Source organism: Alexandromys fortis, unplaced genomic scaffold (genome assembly GCF_014885135.2).
Source record: "Alexandromys fortis isolate MF-2015 unplaced genomic scaffold, M_Fortis_MF-2015_v1.1 scaffold_93, whole genome shotgun sequence".
In the NCBI taxonomy this organism is placed as follows: Eukaryota; Metazoa; Chordata; class Mammalia; order Rodentia; family Cricetidae; genus Alexandromys; species Alexandromys fortis.
Genome location: NW_026067970.1, coordinates 3,477,751 through 3,494,811, shown reverse-complemented (window position 1 = coordinate 3,494,811; position 17,061 = coordinate 3,477,751). Strand labels below are relative to the sequence as shown.

The window sequence follows — 17,061 nt, the reverse complement described above, 5'->3', positions numbered from 1 at the left end:
ATTCATGTCAACAGTACTTTGGAGCTAATCCTAATGTCCTTGAGAGGCTGTAAGAACAGCTGCATCTTGTATGGGCATCTTGTAGGTTTGTCAAAGGAACAGTCCATTGGGCAGACCCATGTGAGGAGCGCTGACGGCCTAAGGGGAAGCAATGCAGTCACTGTTGCCAGCTCTGAGAACAATAAGCACTAAAAGACAAGTTACCAGGACCCCTGATGAGGTGACATCTGCTATCACATGCAGTGCACACACAGATATAGGCAAAATACCTATATACATGAAAACAAAAATTAAACAAAATCCAATCCCTCTGTTATACATCCCAGCAAAAGTGCACTGCATCACACTAGAACATCAGTACCATCTTCATATCTTCTATAAAGACCTCAGAAAGTTCAATTTAAGACTTGATTAAAACATTAAGCATTACCACTAAACAAGTAACAAAATATCTTAAGTTATTACAGTAACACTGAGCAGATTTACAAATTTCATTTTGTTGTTCTAAAAATGTTACCTTCCTTTCCCTTATGCAAAAAAAACACACAAAACTTTAAAAACCACATATACAAATACAAAATTATTTTGCCCTCCATTCAAAACTAGATATACATGAGAAGCATTTTTACCTTATACTTTAAATAATGCAAAGTAACTTTTACCAGTAAAAAGTAATGAAACTGAAAGAATCTGAACAATGGTGCTTAAAATAACTAAATTCAACTCAAGAGAGGGAGAATAATTCATTTACTTAACATTCCCATCCTTCATTCTGAAAATATGGTTGCTAAATATGTACTAAAAGATACGTTTGGGAGATGGCTGGATGGGTCAAGTACTTGCTGCACAAGCACTGAGAATCTGAATTCAGATCCCTACCAACCCACGGGCCACAGCAGCATGCGTCTGTAACCCCAGTAGTGGGACTCACTGGCAGCCAATCCAGCCCAAATTGTTGGCTCTAGGTTCATGACAGACCCTGTCTGAAAAAGTACTCTGAGGAAGCGACTAAGGAAGACATCACGAAATCAATCTATGGCCTCCACATGCACCCACAATGGTGAGGGCATGAGTGAACACATAAGTATATAAATGTAATACAATCTTCTGTTACTAATTCATTTTTATATAGAATTTCATTTTTAAAAAGAATTTCTTCCCTAGTTCAAATGCTTTCCATATATCATTCTAATACAGAGAAAACAATTCTAATTATCAATTACTCATATTCAAACAAGGACATTTTTATCATGGGTATGGAAAATACTGGCTTATGATAAAGATTTTACAAAAAGACCTGCATGTAAAGGTATACAAACACCCCTTTCATCATCCCAAATGCAGCATCAATATAGAAAATGGGAAAAGAAACCCTCCATACATCAATAAAAATAATTAAGGCAAAGCAGTTACTATTTGATAAATCTTCCACTGAAAAGGGAGCTAACTTACCTGCAAGAGTTGTTTACATTTATTATACTTTTCTGTTTTCTCAGCAATTTCTTTGGTCATTTCACAGACATGATCCTTTGTTAACATGTCAAAATCTGTCTCTGTTGCAACAAAAGCAGAATATTTACATAGTATTATGAAAATGTTTAAATATATTTAAAGTAACATTTACTGTCTGGAGGTGTTAAGAGCAATTACTGCCCTACCAAAGGACCTGGGTTCAACTGCCAGCACTCACATGGCCGCTCACAGCTGTCTATAATTCTAGTCCCAAGGGATCTGATACTCTCTTCCAGCCTCCATAGGTAATACACATGCATGCATATAGGCAAAACATCCATACACATTAAAATAATAAAAACATTATGTACTCTGTCTGAGACCAGCCTGGTCTATACCTCCAAATCCAAGCCAGTCAGGGCTACAAAATGAGTGGTGCTACCTCAAAAAACCAAAACAATTATTTTTTTCCTTTATCTTTCTGTAAAAAAACCTGAATAAGTGTATTGTGGAACAAAACCTGGAATATTGCCAGAACTGGGAGTACACGGAACTACAATCCCACTATTCAGAAGACTAGGACAGGGAGCATCCAAAGCAGACGGGAATACACAGGGCTCAAGGGCCAGCCTGGGCAACTTGGTAAGATCCTGTCTCAAATAAATTTTAAGAAAGAAAAGGTTGGTTTGGTGATCCAGCTCAGTAATAGAGTATTTGCTTAGCACTTTAGTAAAGTACAACCCCCGCCCCCCAAAAAAACAAATTGTGAAATGTTTGTTGTTCTCTCCCCCAGTGCATGTGTGGACATGTGTGTGTCTTACTTTGCTTTGTTTCTAAGACAGTGTTCCTATATAGCCCAGGATAGCTTTCAATTCATACCTACTCTCTCTACTTCTTGGGTGCTGGGGTTACAGGAATGTACCACCATACCTGACCTCTATGTGAGAATTTTTAAATGTCAGTTTTGACCAGAACAAAATTCACATTCAATAGTAAAAAATCAAAAAGCAAACCAAAACAAAAAGCAAAAAACCTGCTACAATTTTCAAAGTAGCCAAAGAACTGCTGTTGTTACATAACTGGGTAGGCAGCCAGAAAGCCATGCTCCTAAGTTTGTTCTTTCAGCTCTTAGCCGTTTCCCTTCACTAAGTCTTTATGAAATCAGGATTCTGTATCACAGTAGGTACTACAGGTTGAATATTCTTATCCTAAAATCTGAAATTCAAGTTCCACTAAAAAAACTGAAACAAATGTTCCAAACTCTGAAGCTCTCAGAACACATCTGACACTACGAGAGCTTCAGATATGACGTGTTTGAGATTGGGAATGATGATCTGTTTACCCAAACATTCCAATTTGTGGAAAAACCTGAAACCTAAAAGTCTTTCCTTTCCCAGCATTTCCAAGAAGGAATACTCAACTTAAGAGAGGACAAATAAATAAAATGGTGCATACTGTCCTATAGGGTTGTTTCTAAATATTTAGTAGTCTAAGAAATCTTATTTTATAAAACTAATATACCATACACTAAAAACGGAAATATACTTTGCTGGTACCTATTTTCCTTATTGTAAATAAGTATAAAAGAAGGACAAGAAGTACAAATGAAAATCGGTGGAGTTAATTCAAATTAATTACTCATTTAGTATATCTGAATGTTTTAAACAAACTAATCAACAGTTAACCCACCAATATTATAATCCACTAAAGAAAGATGTACCCTAGTGATGCAGAGCAGGAGGGAAGAGAAGGGGTTTAGAAGGATGGGGTAGTTTTCCCCTGCAGAATTATCATTTGCTTTAATGCTATAAAATCATTAAGGTAAAATAACTACTCAAAGTGCAAGATAAAACTCCAGGCTGAATGTTGTCACTCACTGTGCAGCAACATCCTGACTTTTCAAAGCCATCACTTTTTCCACATTTGTCCTTTGTCACTGTGCTCTAAGACCCTTCTCTGGTCCATATTTATAACATAACTGAATGGAAAGAATTCTTCCATTTCATTGTTCCCTATGTTTCAAATTAGTACTTCTAGCACCAACTCAATTTTTTACAATTCATTCATTATTTATTTTATGTGCATTAGTGTTTTGTCTGTCTCAAAGTCTGTGGGAGGGCTTTGGATCTCCCGGAACTGGAGCTACAGGCAGTTAGCTGTGAATTGCCACATGGGTGCTGGGAATCAAACCTGGGTCCTCTGGAAGGGAGGAATCAGAGCTGCTCTTAACAGCTGAGCCATCGCTCCAGCCCCCAGTGCCAACTCAGTTTCTAACATGTTCTGAAGATAATACTAGTTTACACTCACAGTCTGCATGGTAAGTACATAGGTAACTTTACCTCACTTTAAAACCCTCACTTCTACTTTGCCTCAATTCTCTCTCACAAGAATTTATGGAAGCAGTCTGAAATTCTCATACATGGAAGCAGACAGTATCAAATCAGGATACACAGTTTTCAAGGAGGGTGGCTCTATACAGAGGCAGATTTTACCTGCAGAAGACACTGCTGGCTTGGCATCCACAGCAGAAGCAGAAGCGGCCAGGTCCATGGTTACTGAGGCATCATTCACTCTCTGCTGATTCCCGATTCTCTTTGTGGAGACACTGTTAGTACTGGCCTATCCGAAATGTTAACAATAAATTACTGAAAGAGTCACCGAATCAGTCATATTGATTTTCTTTACTAAACATGCAAATAATCAAAAAAAGTTCACAGAACTACTCATTTTGAAAGTCTAAAAGGAATAAAGCTACATTTTCCTAACTGATGAAAACATTGTAAAAGAAAACTAACTGCTTCTTTCCTGTGAAATCACCAAAACGCATCATTGATAGAAATCTCACAATCTCCACAGTTAAGAGCATGTGTGGCTCTTGCAGAGGACCTATGTTTGATTGTTACCACATACACAGTGGTTTGCAGTCACCTCTAACTCCAATTCTAGGGGATGCAATGCCTTCTTCTGACTTCCACAAGCACCAAAAACACACATATAGTACATACACGCACATGTAGGAAAAATAAAATGAATACACCTACTTACAAATCTCTGTAAATCACAACGTTCCTTCACAAAATGCTTCCTATTTTCCTACTGCACGTGCATCTTTGCCCCTATTTATCCCTGAGAACCTAAATAACACTAACACACAAAGGTCTGTACACAGTAACCAATGTTTTCTTTACATTTCACTTCCAAGATATTCCCTCATGCAATAAGTCTTATATTTCAGCACAATTTAGGGCTTACTTTAATATATAAACCCATCCAAATGAAATGTCTTTGCTTTATTATGAAATACCTACCTACTACTCCATGAAATATAGAATTAGCTACCACATTTTACCTCTTCCTAAGTGGTATAAGCAGGATGGAAAAGACAACTAAGAGAGCAGTGAGAACAGTCCACTGCCACAAGTGACATCTAACACTATATACTAAATTTAATTGACAGAGGTGCTCACAAGAGCTTAAGAGAGCAATGGCAGAAAGACAAGCATGCTTGTTCCTGTCTGCTCTTGCTGCTGACCTAGCTTCCTTTATTGGTGCTCAATAAATACAGAACTCAGGTTCAAACAGAAAAGAGGATTGCCATTACAGGATTAGACCTGAAATCAAGAAGTAATGAGCTCAGGCCAGCAGGATAGCTCAATGTGTAAAAGCACTTCCATAAACTTAATATCCTCCCTTCCATCCCCTATCCCTGAGACCCAGAAGGTAGAAGAGATAATCAACTCCTTCAAGTTGTCTTCTGACCTTCACATACCACTCCCAACACACATTTACACCTACAAAAATAAACATAATAGAAGATACAGTTTGTGCTCAGAAAAAAATTAGGTGATAATTTATATTCAAAAGATTAATATTTAGATTATACACATTTTATTTGCAAACAAAAAGCTGGCAAAGGAAAACTTCACTTTACAGGAATTCAGGAACACTTACTGACTGGTCTGAAAGTTTGTTTATTTGTTTTTGGAGCCTCTGGCATTCCTTAAACTTTTCTTTATAATGATCTGCAGCCATCTGCAGTCGGAGTTTCAGATCTTCAACTTCTCTCCTCAGTTCATGCTCCAGTGTATCAGTCTTTTCCTTAGAGACAGAAAGAAAGGAGAGGGAGGGAGGGAAAGGATTTCAACTAAGGAAAAAAATTCTGATACTTCATAATGTAATAATAAATCCTAACTTCATTTCCATGATTTTTTTCTTGGCTTTATATTTATATTTGTTTTGAGGTTTGGGATTGCAAGGAATACAAAGAGACGTCCTGTCTCAAAAAACAAAACAAAACAAACAAAAAAGCCATTAGTCTTTCTGACCTAACTTAGTTTCCTCTCCTTTATGGAGCTTATAAGTATACTGGGGATCAAGATACCAAATGAACTTGCTCTACCTGGTCTTTCCTTGCAGCATTTAACTGGAGTTCTGAGAGCTGCTTCTTCACCCTCTCGTTCTCCAGGCGTGCAGTGTGCAGATCTGCCATTGTTCTATCTCTCACATTCACAGCATCACTGAGCTCTTTAGCCAGGAAGACAGCTTCTTGCCGTGTTGCCTGAATTTGATCCTCTGCTTTCCGAAGTTTCTCCTTTAGAAGTACTGGATCTTCCTGAATTAAATTAAAATTTAAAAAATTTAAAAGGTTTCAACAGTTCCAGAATTTTAAATGAAATAATGCTTTTCCACTCATGACATGGGTTTTAAGATTTCCCATGAGACAGGGTTTCTCTGTGTAACAGCCCTGGCTGTCCCGGAACTAGCTGTTGTAGACCAGGCTGGCCCCAAAGTCACAGAGATCAACCTGCCTCTACCTCCCAAGTATTGGAATTAAAGGCATGCGACACCACTGCTCAGCCCAATATAGTATCTTCTGAAAAGGCAATCAGAAAATAACTATTAAAAGTTAAATGTCTGTTAGTCCCACATCTCAATTTGAAGGAATATATTCTACAGACTTAACCATGTGCCTAGTTCCACTTTAGCTATATAAGAATACTGACTGCAGTATGCTCAGAAAGCTAAAATCAGTAAACTACAGAAGTACTGACTACACAGATTCTAAAAACAAGAAAATACTGTGCCGCTATAAAGATGAATCAAAAGGCTCCACAAGTATATCCATAGTAACATTTTATATTTATAACTCAAAAACAAATAAGCAAACAAAAACAAGTTTTGGCTAGGTATGGGGCCAAGAATCTTTAATCCAAGCATTCAGAAGGCAGAAACAGGCCAGTCGCATGAATTTGAGACCAGCATGACCTATATATTGAGTTCCAAGACAGCTAGGGTTATACACTGAGAACTTGTCTCAAAAGAAAAATTAAAAAGTTCTGGGAAACTATATACAGACACATTCCATGTTCATACATTCTTATTTGAATTTAAATGTGTGTGTGCATATGTGTAAATTAAAATCCTACATTCATACAGCAAACAAAGGATGCTAACTTTTGGTTTGTATACTCATCACTATTTAAATCCCTTTAGAATCATAAATTCAGACATTACAATCTCCTAAAATATTTTAGCAATTAGTAATCATTTCCCTCAGCATTCAAATTATGCATTTCACTGAAGCCTTGCTTAAATGCAAAAAAAGATGCTTAAAAGATATTTTAGCATCTTATTAAATCAAATCTAATCAAATATACTTTTTACATTTGCATTTGCAGTCATTTAGATTAAAAAAGCAACTGTAGACTTAATCAAGAATTGTAAATGTCATAGACTTCTAACATTTTCAATGTTGCATTAACTATATCTCCAGTATAATTCATATCAAAATGCTGAGACAACCTAATATTCATCCATAAAAGCTAAACACTAAAATAAAATAAATGTATCCATGCAATAATATGTAGCTACTGGAAAAGAAAGATGAGGACAAGCTCTATACAGCATGCTACATAAAGCAAGAGCCCAGGTAGGTAGTGGATGCCTATAATCCCAATTCTTAGGAACTGGAGGCAGGAGGTGTTCAGTAACTTTGTTGTGGTCTTAAACTTTTTCAAAAGTGATGGTTGAATAACCCCAGCTCCAGTGGACTCAGCTGCTTCTTCCAACTTCCACAGGTGACCACATGCTTGACACAAAGATACATAAGTAAAAATAAAATAAATCATAATTAAAAAGGAAGGAGGATTTTTAAAAAGAAGCTGGGAAGAATATAAAACATGAGTAAAAAACGATACAAGAGATAAGTTTCACAATCTTCAACATTTTTCTAAAGTACTTACTTTATTTGAGGCTGTAAGCAGGAGAGCCATGTACAAATTTTCCTTTTCAACCAAGCACGACTGCAGTTTGTCGATCTCTTCTTTGAGCTGGGCAATCATGCTTTCTTTGTTTCCATCTAAATTCTTTAAAGTCTGTACTTCTGACATAAGCTTGGTATTTTCTATTTCTGTATTCTTCAAATGTACCTGTGATAACAGTGTTTGAAATCATCAACAATATTCTTGCTAGCATCATAACTCAAGTTAGTCAAAGTTTAAAATACCATTATTTATTTCTCATCCAAAAATGCCAAAGGAGGAACTGGGTTTCAGGAGACCCAAGTTCTGTAAAATGGCTACCCAGGCATACAGTGGCAGAACACAGGTTTTGAAAGCTACAGACAATCTAATATCTAACTATATTATATGATCTCTAAAGACTTTACCATCAGTTCAATCATTTATTTTCTATTTTAAAATATAAATGTTTGGGTGTTTTGGGTGGGAAGAAACATCATGCTAAAGACATATTTAAAAATCAGACTACAAAAAAGTTCTGTAAACTAAAAGGGCTACATTTAAAACATCTAAACAATTATACTTTAAAAAAAGATGTATCTTTCTTTTAATGATGTGTATTAAGTCTGTAGATACGTTCAAACAAGTGTTAGGTGCTCACAAAGGCCAGGGGATATCAGAGTTATATGAGAAAGCCATTTGATTTGAGTGCTAGGAACGGAACCACTCTCTAGTCCTCAGTAAAACAGCCCTTAAACCAATGGGCCATCTCCAGCCCAATTCCACTTTTTGCTTACAAGAAGTACTATGTTGTCTATTTTCTATGAGACTAAAGTTGTTCTCTTAACTTGCACAGGTAAACAGTGACTTATCTTCCATCCCCACACGCATCATGTATTCACATTGAGTATGCACACATGTACACATGCATACATGCACATTTTTTATGTGCTAGAGAAAAATAAATTGCTTTTTGTACTTCACTCTTTATAGCTACAGAAAGAACTAATTTCTGCTCCTAGGGATGAAATATCTCTGTCAACAGCCCAAACCTTTGCAGCATCACTTCTAAAACACTAATGTTCATTAACTATCAGGTCATAAAAGTGCCTTGAGGTTGGTAACTTAGAATGTTTATCTCAAACTTTTAAAAATCTTGGTACGTCTATTCTTGTGAGTGTGCAAGTGTCACGGAACACACATGCTATGGTGCCACGTGAAGGTCAGAGGACATCCTCTGATGTTGGTCCTTGTCTTCCACCTTCTCTGGATAGGGTCTCTTGTCCACAACTGAATACATTCAAGCTAGCTGGCCCACAGGCTTCCAGGGATTCACTTATCTCCACCTGCCACCTTGCTATAGTAAGCTAGGATTACAGACACATGCTGTGGTGGTTTGAAAGAAAATTGTCCCCAAAGGGCAGAGCACCATTAAGAGTTGTGGCTTTGTTGGAATACATGTGGTCTTGTTGTAGCAAGTATGTCACTGTGAAGGTGAGCTTTGAGGGCTCACATATGCTGAAGCCACACCCAGAGACAGTCTTCTACCTGTGGCCTGCACATCAACATGTAGCAGAGACCTCTCCAGCACCATGTCTGCCTGCACGTAGTCATGTCCCACCATGATGATAATGGACTAAACCTCTGAACTGTAAACGAGCCACTCCAATTAAATGTTTTCCTTTATAAGAGTTGCCGTGGTCATGGGGTCTCTTCACAGCAATAGCAACCCTGAGACACCTACCATTGTGTCCAGCTTTATATGGACTCTTGGGATCTGAACTCAGGTTCTCATACTTAAGTGCAAATACCTTACTCAGCAATATTCCAGCCTTTAATTTAGAACTTTCTACAGGAAATGGTTCTCAGATAAGAAAATTAGTCTCAATTTTCACCCACAATTAAGCTAATTTAGTCCTAATTTCAAGAATGCTTTAAAAAGATGGAAAATTTTGAAAAGGTAAGACTCACAAGCAGTGGGAAAATTCTATAAAACTATAATCTGACAGTTTTTTCAAAAGCTAATCTGAAATATGACCAGGGACTGGCAGAGAAGATCAGGCACTTGTGGCCAAGCCTGACAGTTGTGCTCAATCCCCAGACCCCATATGGCAGGAAAGAAAGAACAAGTCCTCTGACCTCCACACACATCATGGCTTCTGTATGCCCACACTCATGTACTCACAATCTTGCACACACACACACACACACACACACACACATACATTAAACAAATTTAAGTTTTTAAAAAATATGATTATCTCTGAAGAAATATATATTCTTAAAAGGTAAACACTATTATAAACTTTAATAAACTATCCTATTACCATTAAACTTCTTTAATTATCCAGTACCTACTACATATCTAAAACACCAGCAAATTTTCTAAATACTAGCTTTTAGGGACAATATGCATTACAGTTATGATTTCCTCTTGTTTCCTTCCCATCTTGGACCACTCACTCTGAAATCAACTGCCGTGATTATGAGACACGCAAGAGGCCGGCTAGAGATAACTGAAGGGCCTCCTTACAAAAGCCATGAGGACCTCCCTATAAATGCATGATCAGCCATGAACATATATTCCCCAAGGTCCCGTGCAAGCGTTTAGCTGACTACAGCCCATCATTCTCCTGACTGTAAAGACACAAGTGACCAGGAGCTCAGCTGCACTGCTCTCAAATTCTCAACCAAAAAAGCCCACTGGGCGTAAGAAAGAAACAGACCTATTTATTACCTTATAAAGCTCCTTCTCATCCTTTTCTGTCTTCAGCTGACATTCAAGTTGTTCTCTTTCATGCTGTACCTTCCTGAGTTTATCTTTCAAACTGTGTTAAGAAAAAAAAATTAATATAAACCATAAAGAACTTTGTTAAGCATTGAAATCATTTCTTTAAAGCACCAGACATACCTGTCTAGCTCAGTTTCTTTTTCAACTGCCTTATGAGTCACTGACACAATATCTTCTTCAAGCTGTTGAGCTTTAGATGTAGCCTCACTGTATCTCTTCATCAACTCTTCATTTTCCATTCTCAAACTTTGTGATACTTCAAGAAAGTCCTTACAAACAACAATAAAGTATCTTTCAGTAAAACAAAATTGTGTATACTTCAGAAACTTCTCCATTAAAAAAAGAAACCTAGTGTAATGGTGCATGCCTTTAATTCCACCACTTGGGAGGCGGACCTCTGTGAGTTCAAGACCACCCTGGTCTACAGAGAGAGTTCCAAGACAGCCAGGACTATGGAGATAAAGAGAGACCTTGTCTCAAATAAATAAGTTTGTGAAAAGGGTTTCATTCTCTCTCTTAGGTGCTGAGAACACAGGCACGTACCATTACATATGGCTCTGAATTCTTACAATTTCAATCTCACATTCATTTTTTCAAATTGTATAATCCAAGATTGTAAAATAAGCCCAAAATTCTAACAGCTAAACTTTCATACATACACTCATCCTTTTTATTTTTTGTTTTGCATTTTTGCGATTGAAGCTATGACACATGTATGTGCAGGATGTGCAAGCCCATGCTTATAAAAGGCCAGAAAAGGTCACCAAGTCGTCTCCTATTACTCCCCACAGTCTTTCCCTCGAGCCCAAGGAGTTTTCTTGACCAGGCTGGAAGTCAGAAAGCCCCAGTGATCCTCCTTTCTCTGCCCAGCTTGAAACTGGGGTAGGGGCTTTTGCAGTGATGCCCAGCATGTTATGCGGGTTCTGGAATCTAAACCCTGATCTTCATGACTGAAGAACAAATTTATTTAACCACTAAGCCATTTCACCAGCTCCCAAGTTTTTGTAGCTTTTTGTTGTTGTTGTTCTTAAATAATGTCATGTTGTCATGTAGCTGAATCTGACCTTGAACTTCTGCTATTCCTACTTCCGCTTCCCACGTGCTGAGATCTGAGATCGTAGGTGTGCAATACACTATGTCCAGCCTGAACTACTACTATCAATTATTAACATGCATTCTCCATCCCTGCTTTACATGAACTTTTGATGTCACTTCTCCACACGAGGGCAGGCAACAAAAGTTGTATTTAAAATTTTTAATTATTTCCTTTTGTGTTTGACATCTCACTCTTATTAAGTCAGTGACAATTCAGGTCTCATATGACACTATCAAGCTTAATACCCATTCTAGTACAACACATGCCTATATAACTACTGCTCCTCATGTTCTCTGAGGTATGATTCATTCAAAAAGACTAAAATATTCAAAGCTGTTACAACCTACATAAAAGATGAAAATAGAACCTTCTACTTTAAACAGATACTTTAAAGCTTAAAACATCTTCATCACATGAATTATGGCAATTATGCCCTCTAAGTTTCACTCTTAGATAATTGATAAAATTTTGAGTCAAGTGTAACAAAGGTGCTGCTATGAAAAACTATACACTAAAAGAACTGGAAAGCCAAAGTACCTTCATTTTCCAAAAGCTGTGCATGACAGCACATACCTATAATGGTAACACTCAGGAGGCTGAGGTAAGATAAGCAAGCCTAAGAACAGCCTGATTTACGTAAGAGACCCTGTCTCAAAGAAACAGATGGAAGAGGAAAAGAAGGAGGGTGGGAAAGGAGTAAGAATCACTGACTAATGACTAAATTAGTAATACTAAGCCTTGTTAGCCAGAAGTCCAATAAAAGAAACTCACAATTGAAAAAAAGTTTCAATCCTGTCCATAGGCATGAGACTATCCAACTGGATACAACATTGAGATGGTGATGCATATAGTCATAATCTTTAGGAGTTTTTTTCTACAACTAAAAATTATTTTGTGAGAATTATTACATAACCAATGACCAGGTGGCTACATCTCTTTCTATAGTTTTCAGTTTTAAACTCAACCCCAGTTTTTTACCTAGTCATTTTTCTTTGTTCAAGAAATAAGAATGCCCATTTTAACTAGGTAGGCTGTTTGGTTTTGTTTGGAGGATAATTTACAGCCTTTCTCACAGTAGGAACTTTACTCAGGTTACTGCGTTCTGCCTTGTTTGTGCTGTTTGGGTGTTAGGAGTTAAGGCTCTGACTGTGTGGCTTATGCTGTTGTGAACTTGGTCCTGAACTCAGTCTTCCTGACTAAGTGCCACCATTCCTAGTTAAATTATGGTATTTGGAGAGTAATTTTAATTTTTTCTTTCTACCTTCCAGTTATTTAGTGTTTATTATTCCTATAGGAATTTTTCACACCCCATACCCCTCCTCAAATCTAGCAGATATAGAATTAGATGTAAAATACTGAGAAACAGTTGTAAGAAGTCTGACGTGGTTGTTCATGTCTGTAATCTTAGCACTGGGAAGGAAGAGGATGATGTTCAAGAGTTCGAGGACTGGGTCACTGAGTAAAAAAAAAAAGAAACTCATCAGAGCACTTGCTGCTCTTGCAGAAGACTCATCTATTCCTAGCCCCAGAGGACAGAACCCTCAATTCTGACTTCCAAAGGCCCCAGGCATGCACAAGGTGTACAGCAACATACATGCAGACAAAACACCCATATACACAGCGACTTTCTTCAAGATCTGATCTTCGGTGGCCCCAACTGCTTCCCTTTTGGAACGGTGTAACAAACCTTCTGCTCAGCCTGCAGCTGTTCACATCGCCCTTTCTCATGGCTCAGCTCTCTCTCCATTCTTCCAACTTGCTCTCGAAGCTCTGCTGTTTCTTTTTCAAGAACAGCGATCAACTTTACCAATTCTTCCTTTTCTTTCATGGTCTTCTCAATTTTCAGCTGGTTTTAAAAACCTCAAATAAATTAGTTTTCATCATAAAATATTACAATTTTAGTTTCCTACTTTTAAAAGTGAACTCACCAATGTTCGCATTCTACCTACCACTACATATCATTCAGTCTGCTATGCTCTGGTAGAAAAATTTACATGTGGGAGTTACACATACACAAACACAGCCAACTGTGTAGACGGCACAAAGTCCTGTGCTCACAGGTAAGCACTAGGGGAACCAGGAATGCTAACACGCAGAGCTGTCTCTTTAACAAAGAGATGCACACCCGCTTTCCAGACAGAGGCTGGGAGTAGATTAGTTAAGAGCCTGGTGACTTGTGCTCTCCTGTACAGCCAGGTCACACCTCAATCTCCTAGACTATGGTGTTTATCCCAGACTCTTCCTCCCTAGACCTTTATCTTTAGACTTGCTTCTCAGTCAATACAATCCACACTTAGGAATTGTCATACGTACTTCATTTATAGCCTGGTCACCTCTAAAGCTATGTGTATGAGACCACACTAGATACTGCCCTCCCCCCAGGCCCTTATGCTACAGAATCCATCTTTATGGAAGAGGTCAAACGTACTTTGCAAAAGAGTTTCAATGCAGTCACATTTTAAGTTTTATTGTGCACACGGTATTGAGACAATTGTCACCAGGAAACTTTTTTCCAAAATGGTGCTGTACTTAAAAATGCCTAAAATAGGGGCTGGCGAGATGGCTCAGAGGTTAAGAGCATTGCCTGCTCTTCCAAAGGTCCTGAGTTCAATTCCCAGCAACCATATGGTGGCTCACAACCATCTGTAATGGGGTCTGGTGCCCTCTTCTGGCCTGCAGGCATACATGGAAGGAATGCTCTGTATACATAATAAATAAATATTTTAAAAGAATGCCTAAAATAAACTGCCTGATGTCAGACTAGCCTAGAATTTTGAACTAACACGGGCTACTGAGTCATGGTGAAGTGCATTCATTTCTTGTCTCATGTGGATCTGCAGATACAGCCCCCACTCCACAACTGCTTGAGTTAAAAATGCAAATTTAAAGATTAAGACTACAATAATATACCAACTCCAGCTGTTTCTTATGGCAATGCTGCTAATTACTTGGTTCAGGAAAATATAAACTCCAGAAGAAAACATCAAACACCACCTACAGTAAAGGACCTAACATGTCATAAGACGGTTAATATGTCTTATAAAAAAAAAAAAAGTTTGCTTCTAAGTAGAGAAAAATAGTCAGAAAAGAATTTACTTAGCTGATAAATGGTTTCCCCCAATAGTCCCCACAAAAAGCTTTCCAGGGTTATAGAATCACAGATGTAAGTGACTAAAATCTAAAATAACTTATGAAAGCTAAACTGCTAAAAATCCTTTAGAATACTCCATTTGCACCAACATACCACACTAAAATGCACAGAATAAGTGTTCTCAAAGTGGGAAAGCTGACAAAGGATTAAGGAGAACTGGGAAAAGATGGTGGTGGGTGAATCTGATCCAAACAAATTACATAAATGTATGAAATTTTCAAAGAAAGGCAAAAGTTTATTTAGTCACTCAAATTTTATACATATTGAAAATTATCTGTAATATATGATATCCAATAAGCCAGTGGAAAGTTAAGACCAAGCAAGTACATAAATCCTAAGGGTTAATACCATTATTAATTTGGCATTAAATCCATTCAAAACTTTCTAGCAGATTAGAAATTATTTATGATCATCTTCACCTAGTACAATAAAATAATTATCAGAATCAAACTTCTTCAGTGATTAATTTTTAACATTTCATGAAGGATTTACAAAAGCTTAGCAGGAAAATTTTAAAGAGTATAAATTAACTAAAATTAACATAAATCTAGGTCTGGAGATATGAGTTCCACAAATTGCCAAACATGTATCAAAGTCCTGGATTTAATCCCTAACAGCTTTTTTTTTTCTTTTTTGGTTTAAGTACCCAAATTGTCTATGTTCCAGATCGCTTCTGATCTCAGAAACTAAGGAGGGTTGAGTACAGTTAGTACTTAGATGGGAAACGAAAAAACTACATACATCTATTTTCTGCTCCCAAATTTCTACTTTGAAATCTTTTTAAGAACACATACAGTGAATTCACTAATCATCACTAATGTGCTACCGTGTTTCTCATTTCATTCTTTGCCTAAACCTCTGTCTCCCACTTTTGCTTCCCAAAGCCCGGAAATACAGAGATAATGTAATGTGCCACCACATCTGGCTTGTATTATATTCATTAGTTTATGTAATTTTATTTTATTTTGCTAAACTGTCCCAAACAAAATTCTGGCCACTCCACCCCTAAGTACCTCAGAGCAAGCACCTGTAATAAATGCAGTCTCCTTTCCAACCACTCCTGTGACTGGAGCTAAGAAAATTACAATAATTTTATCACCCAATAGATATCCCTTAGTCCAACAGCCCTTATGACCCCTAAAATCTTTTTTGGGGGGGCTATTATTCAATCCAGGTCCACAAGTTCTAAGACTATTTCTCATTAATCACTTTTAATTTACAGTGTTCAAAAAAATCATTAAAGATACCAATTAATGTAGAATCCTAAAAGGACTTGTCAGAAAACAAAACCATTTTTATCTCAGAAACATTTCCGAAGAGGCAGCAATTAAAATTTTCTTTATAGCACAGCCTTTGTGGAACAAAGAAAAAGTGCAAGAAACCTGGGCTGTGTCCCAATTAGAGAAAACTCTCCAGAGACATAGGCAGCAAAATGCCCCTCACACGCAGGGCTTCAGAGAAGGGTGGTCTGACAAGTACTCAAAACCCACGTATTAATGCTAACTGCACTCAGAGGGCAGGGTTTATGTTAGTACCCTGACTAGTGTTCAAATACCAGGCTAAAAACCTGATCAGAGGCAGTGGTCACTACAAAATATCTCCGGCACCCTATAAAAGCTGCATTTATTTAGATAAAAGAGGAATTTCTATGACAAGGAAGGAGAGAGATGAAGAATTCACAGTGAAAGACCACTGACTCCTTCTAACCCCTGGATGGACTGTCTTGGGAAAGCCTGACGACAGAAGACAGTGTGTGACAGTAACCTCTTGACTTTCCTTTTCTAGTCTCAGTTCTTAAACGTAAACAAGGAAAAAAATCAAAAGTATATGGTATCTGTTTTTAAAGATTCATCTGTCTATAAAGAAAAACCAATCACCAGCAATACATGAAAGGCAGATGTAATTGACAAAAAATATAGTGAACCAATCTAGAATGCTATTTTCATAATAAAAGGACTAAAATAATCACATTATTTTAAGCAGCCGTCTAGCTTTCAGGTATAAAGTAGAAATGTGATCTTAAAAAAGATTTTATTCTCACTTAGTAGTTACTTAAAAACTAAAACGTATGGCATCATTAAACCAGTGAAACAGCACCGTTTCAAAATGAAAGTTATAGTAGGATGTACTGCTTCACTGCACTCTCCCAGACAGCCCCATCCCTAAATCTGAAGAATTCAGCAATCAAACAAGATTGAGGCCACCTGAAGAAAGCTCAGGGCGAGGGAACAGGATGAGAGACCTGGTCTAAGAGCTCTCCAAGGCTTTCCTACTACACTAGCTACAATCACAGGGTATCTTCAAGCCCTAAACCTTCTTGTTACTCATCTGA

At 37.5% G+C, this 17,061-nt stretch overlaps 1 protein-coding gene across 2 annotated transcripts in view; it reads right to left on the bottom strand.

Moving 5' to 3' along the window:
- The window catches only part of Tax1bp1 (Tax1 binding protein 1), a 62,305-nt gene that overhangs the window by 21,905 nt on the left and 23,339 nt on the right, over window positions 1-17,061 (bottom strand). For both annotated transcript variants that reach the window (XM_050155437.1, XM_050155438.1), the window contains exons 5-12: window positions 13,266-13,424; window positions 10,603-10,751; window positions 10,429-10,519; window positions 7,695-7,880; window positions 5,852-6,064; window positions 5,404-5,550; window positions 3,945-4,071; window positions 1,453-1,553 (exon numbers count right to left, since the gene is read on the bottom strand). In XM_050155437.1, the coding sequence (XP_050011394.1) occupies window positions 1,453-1,553; window positions 3,945-4,071; window positions 5,404-5,550; window positions 5,852-6,064; window positions 7,695-7,880; window positions 10,429-10,519; window positions 10,603-10,751; window positions 13,266-13,424 (1,173 nt within the window). The remainder of the gene's footprint in view (window positions 1-1,452; window positions 1,554-3,944; window positions 4,072-5,403; window positions 5,551-5,851; window positions 6,065-7,694; window positions 7,881-10,428; window positions 10,520-10,602; window positions 10,752-13,265; window positions 13,425-17,061) is intronic.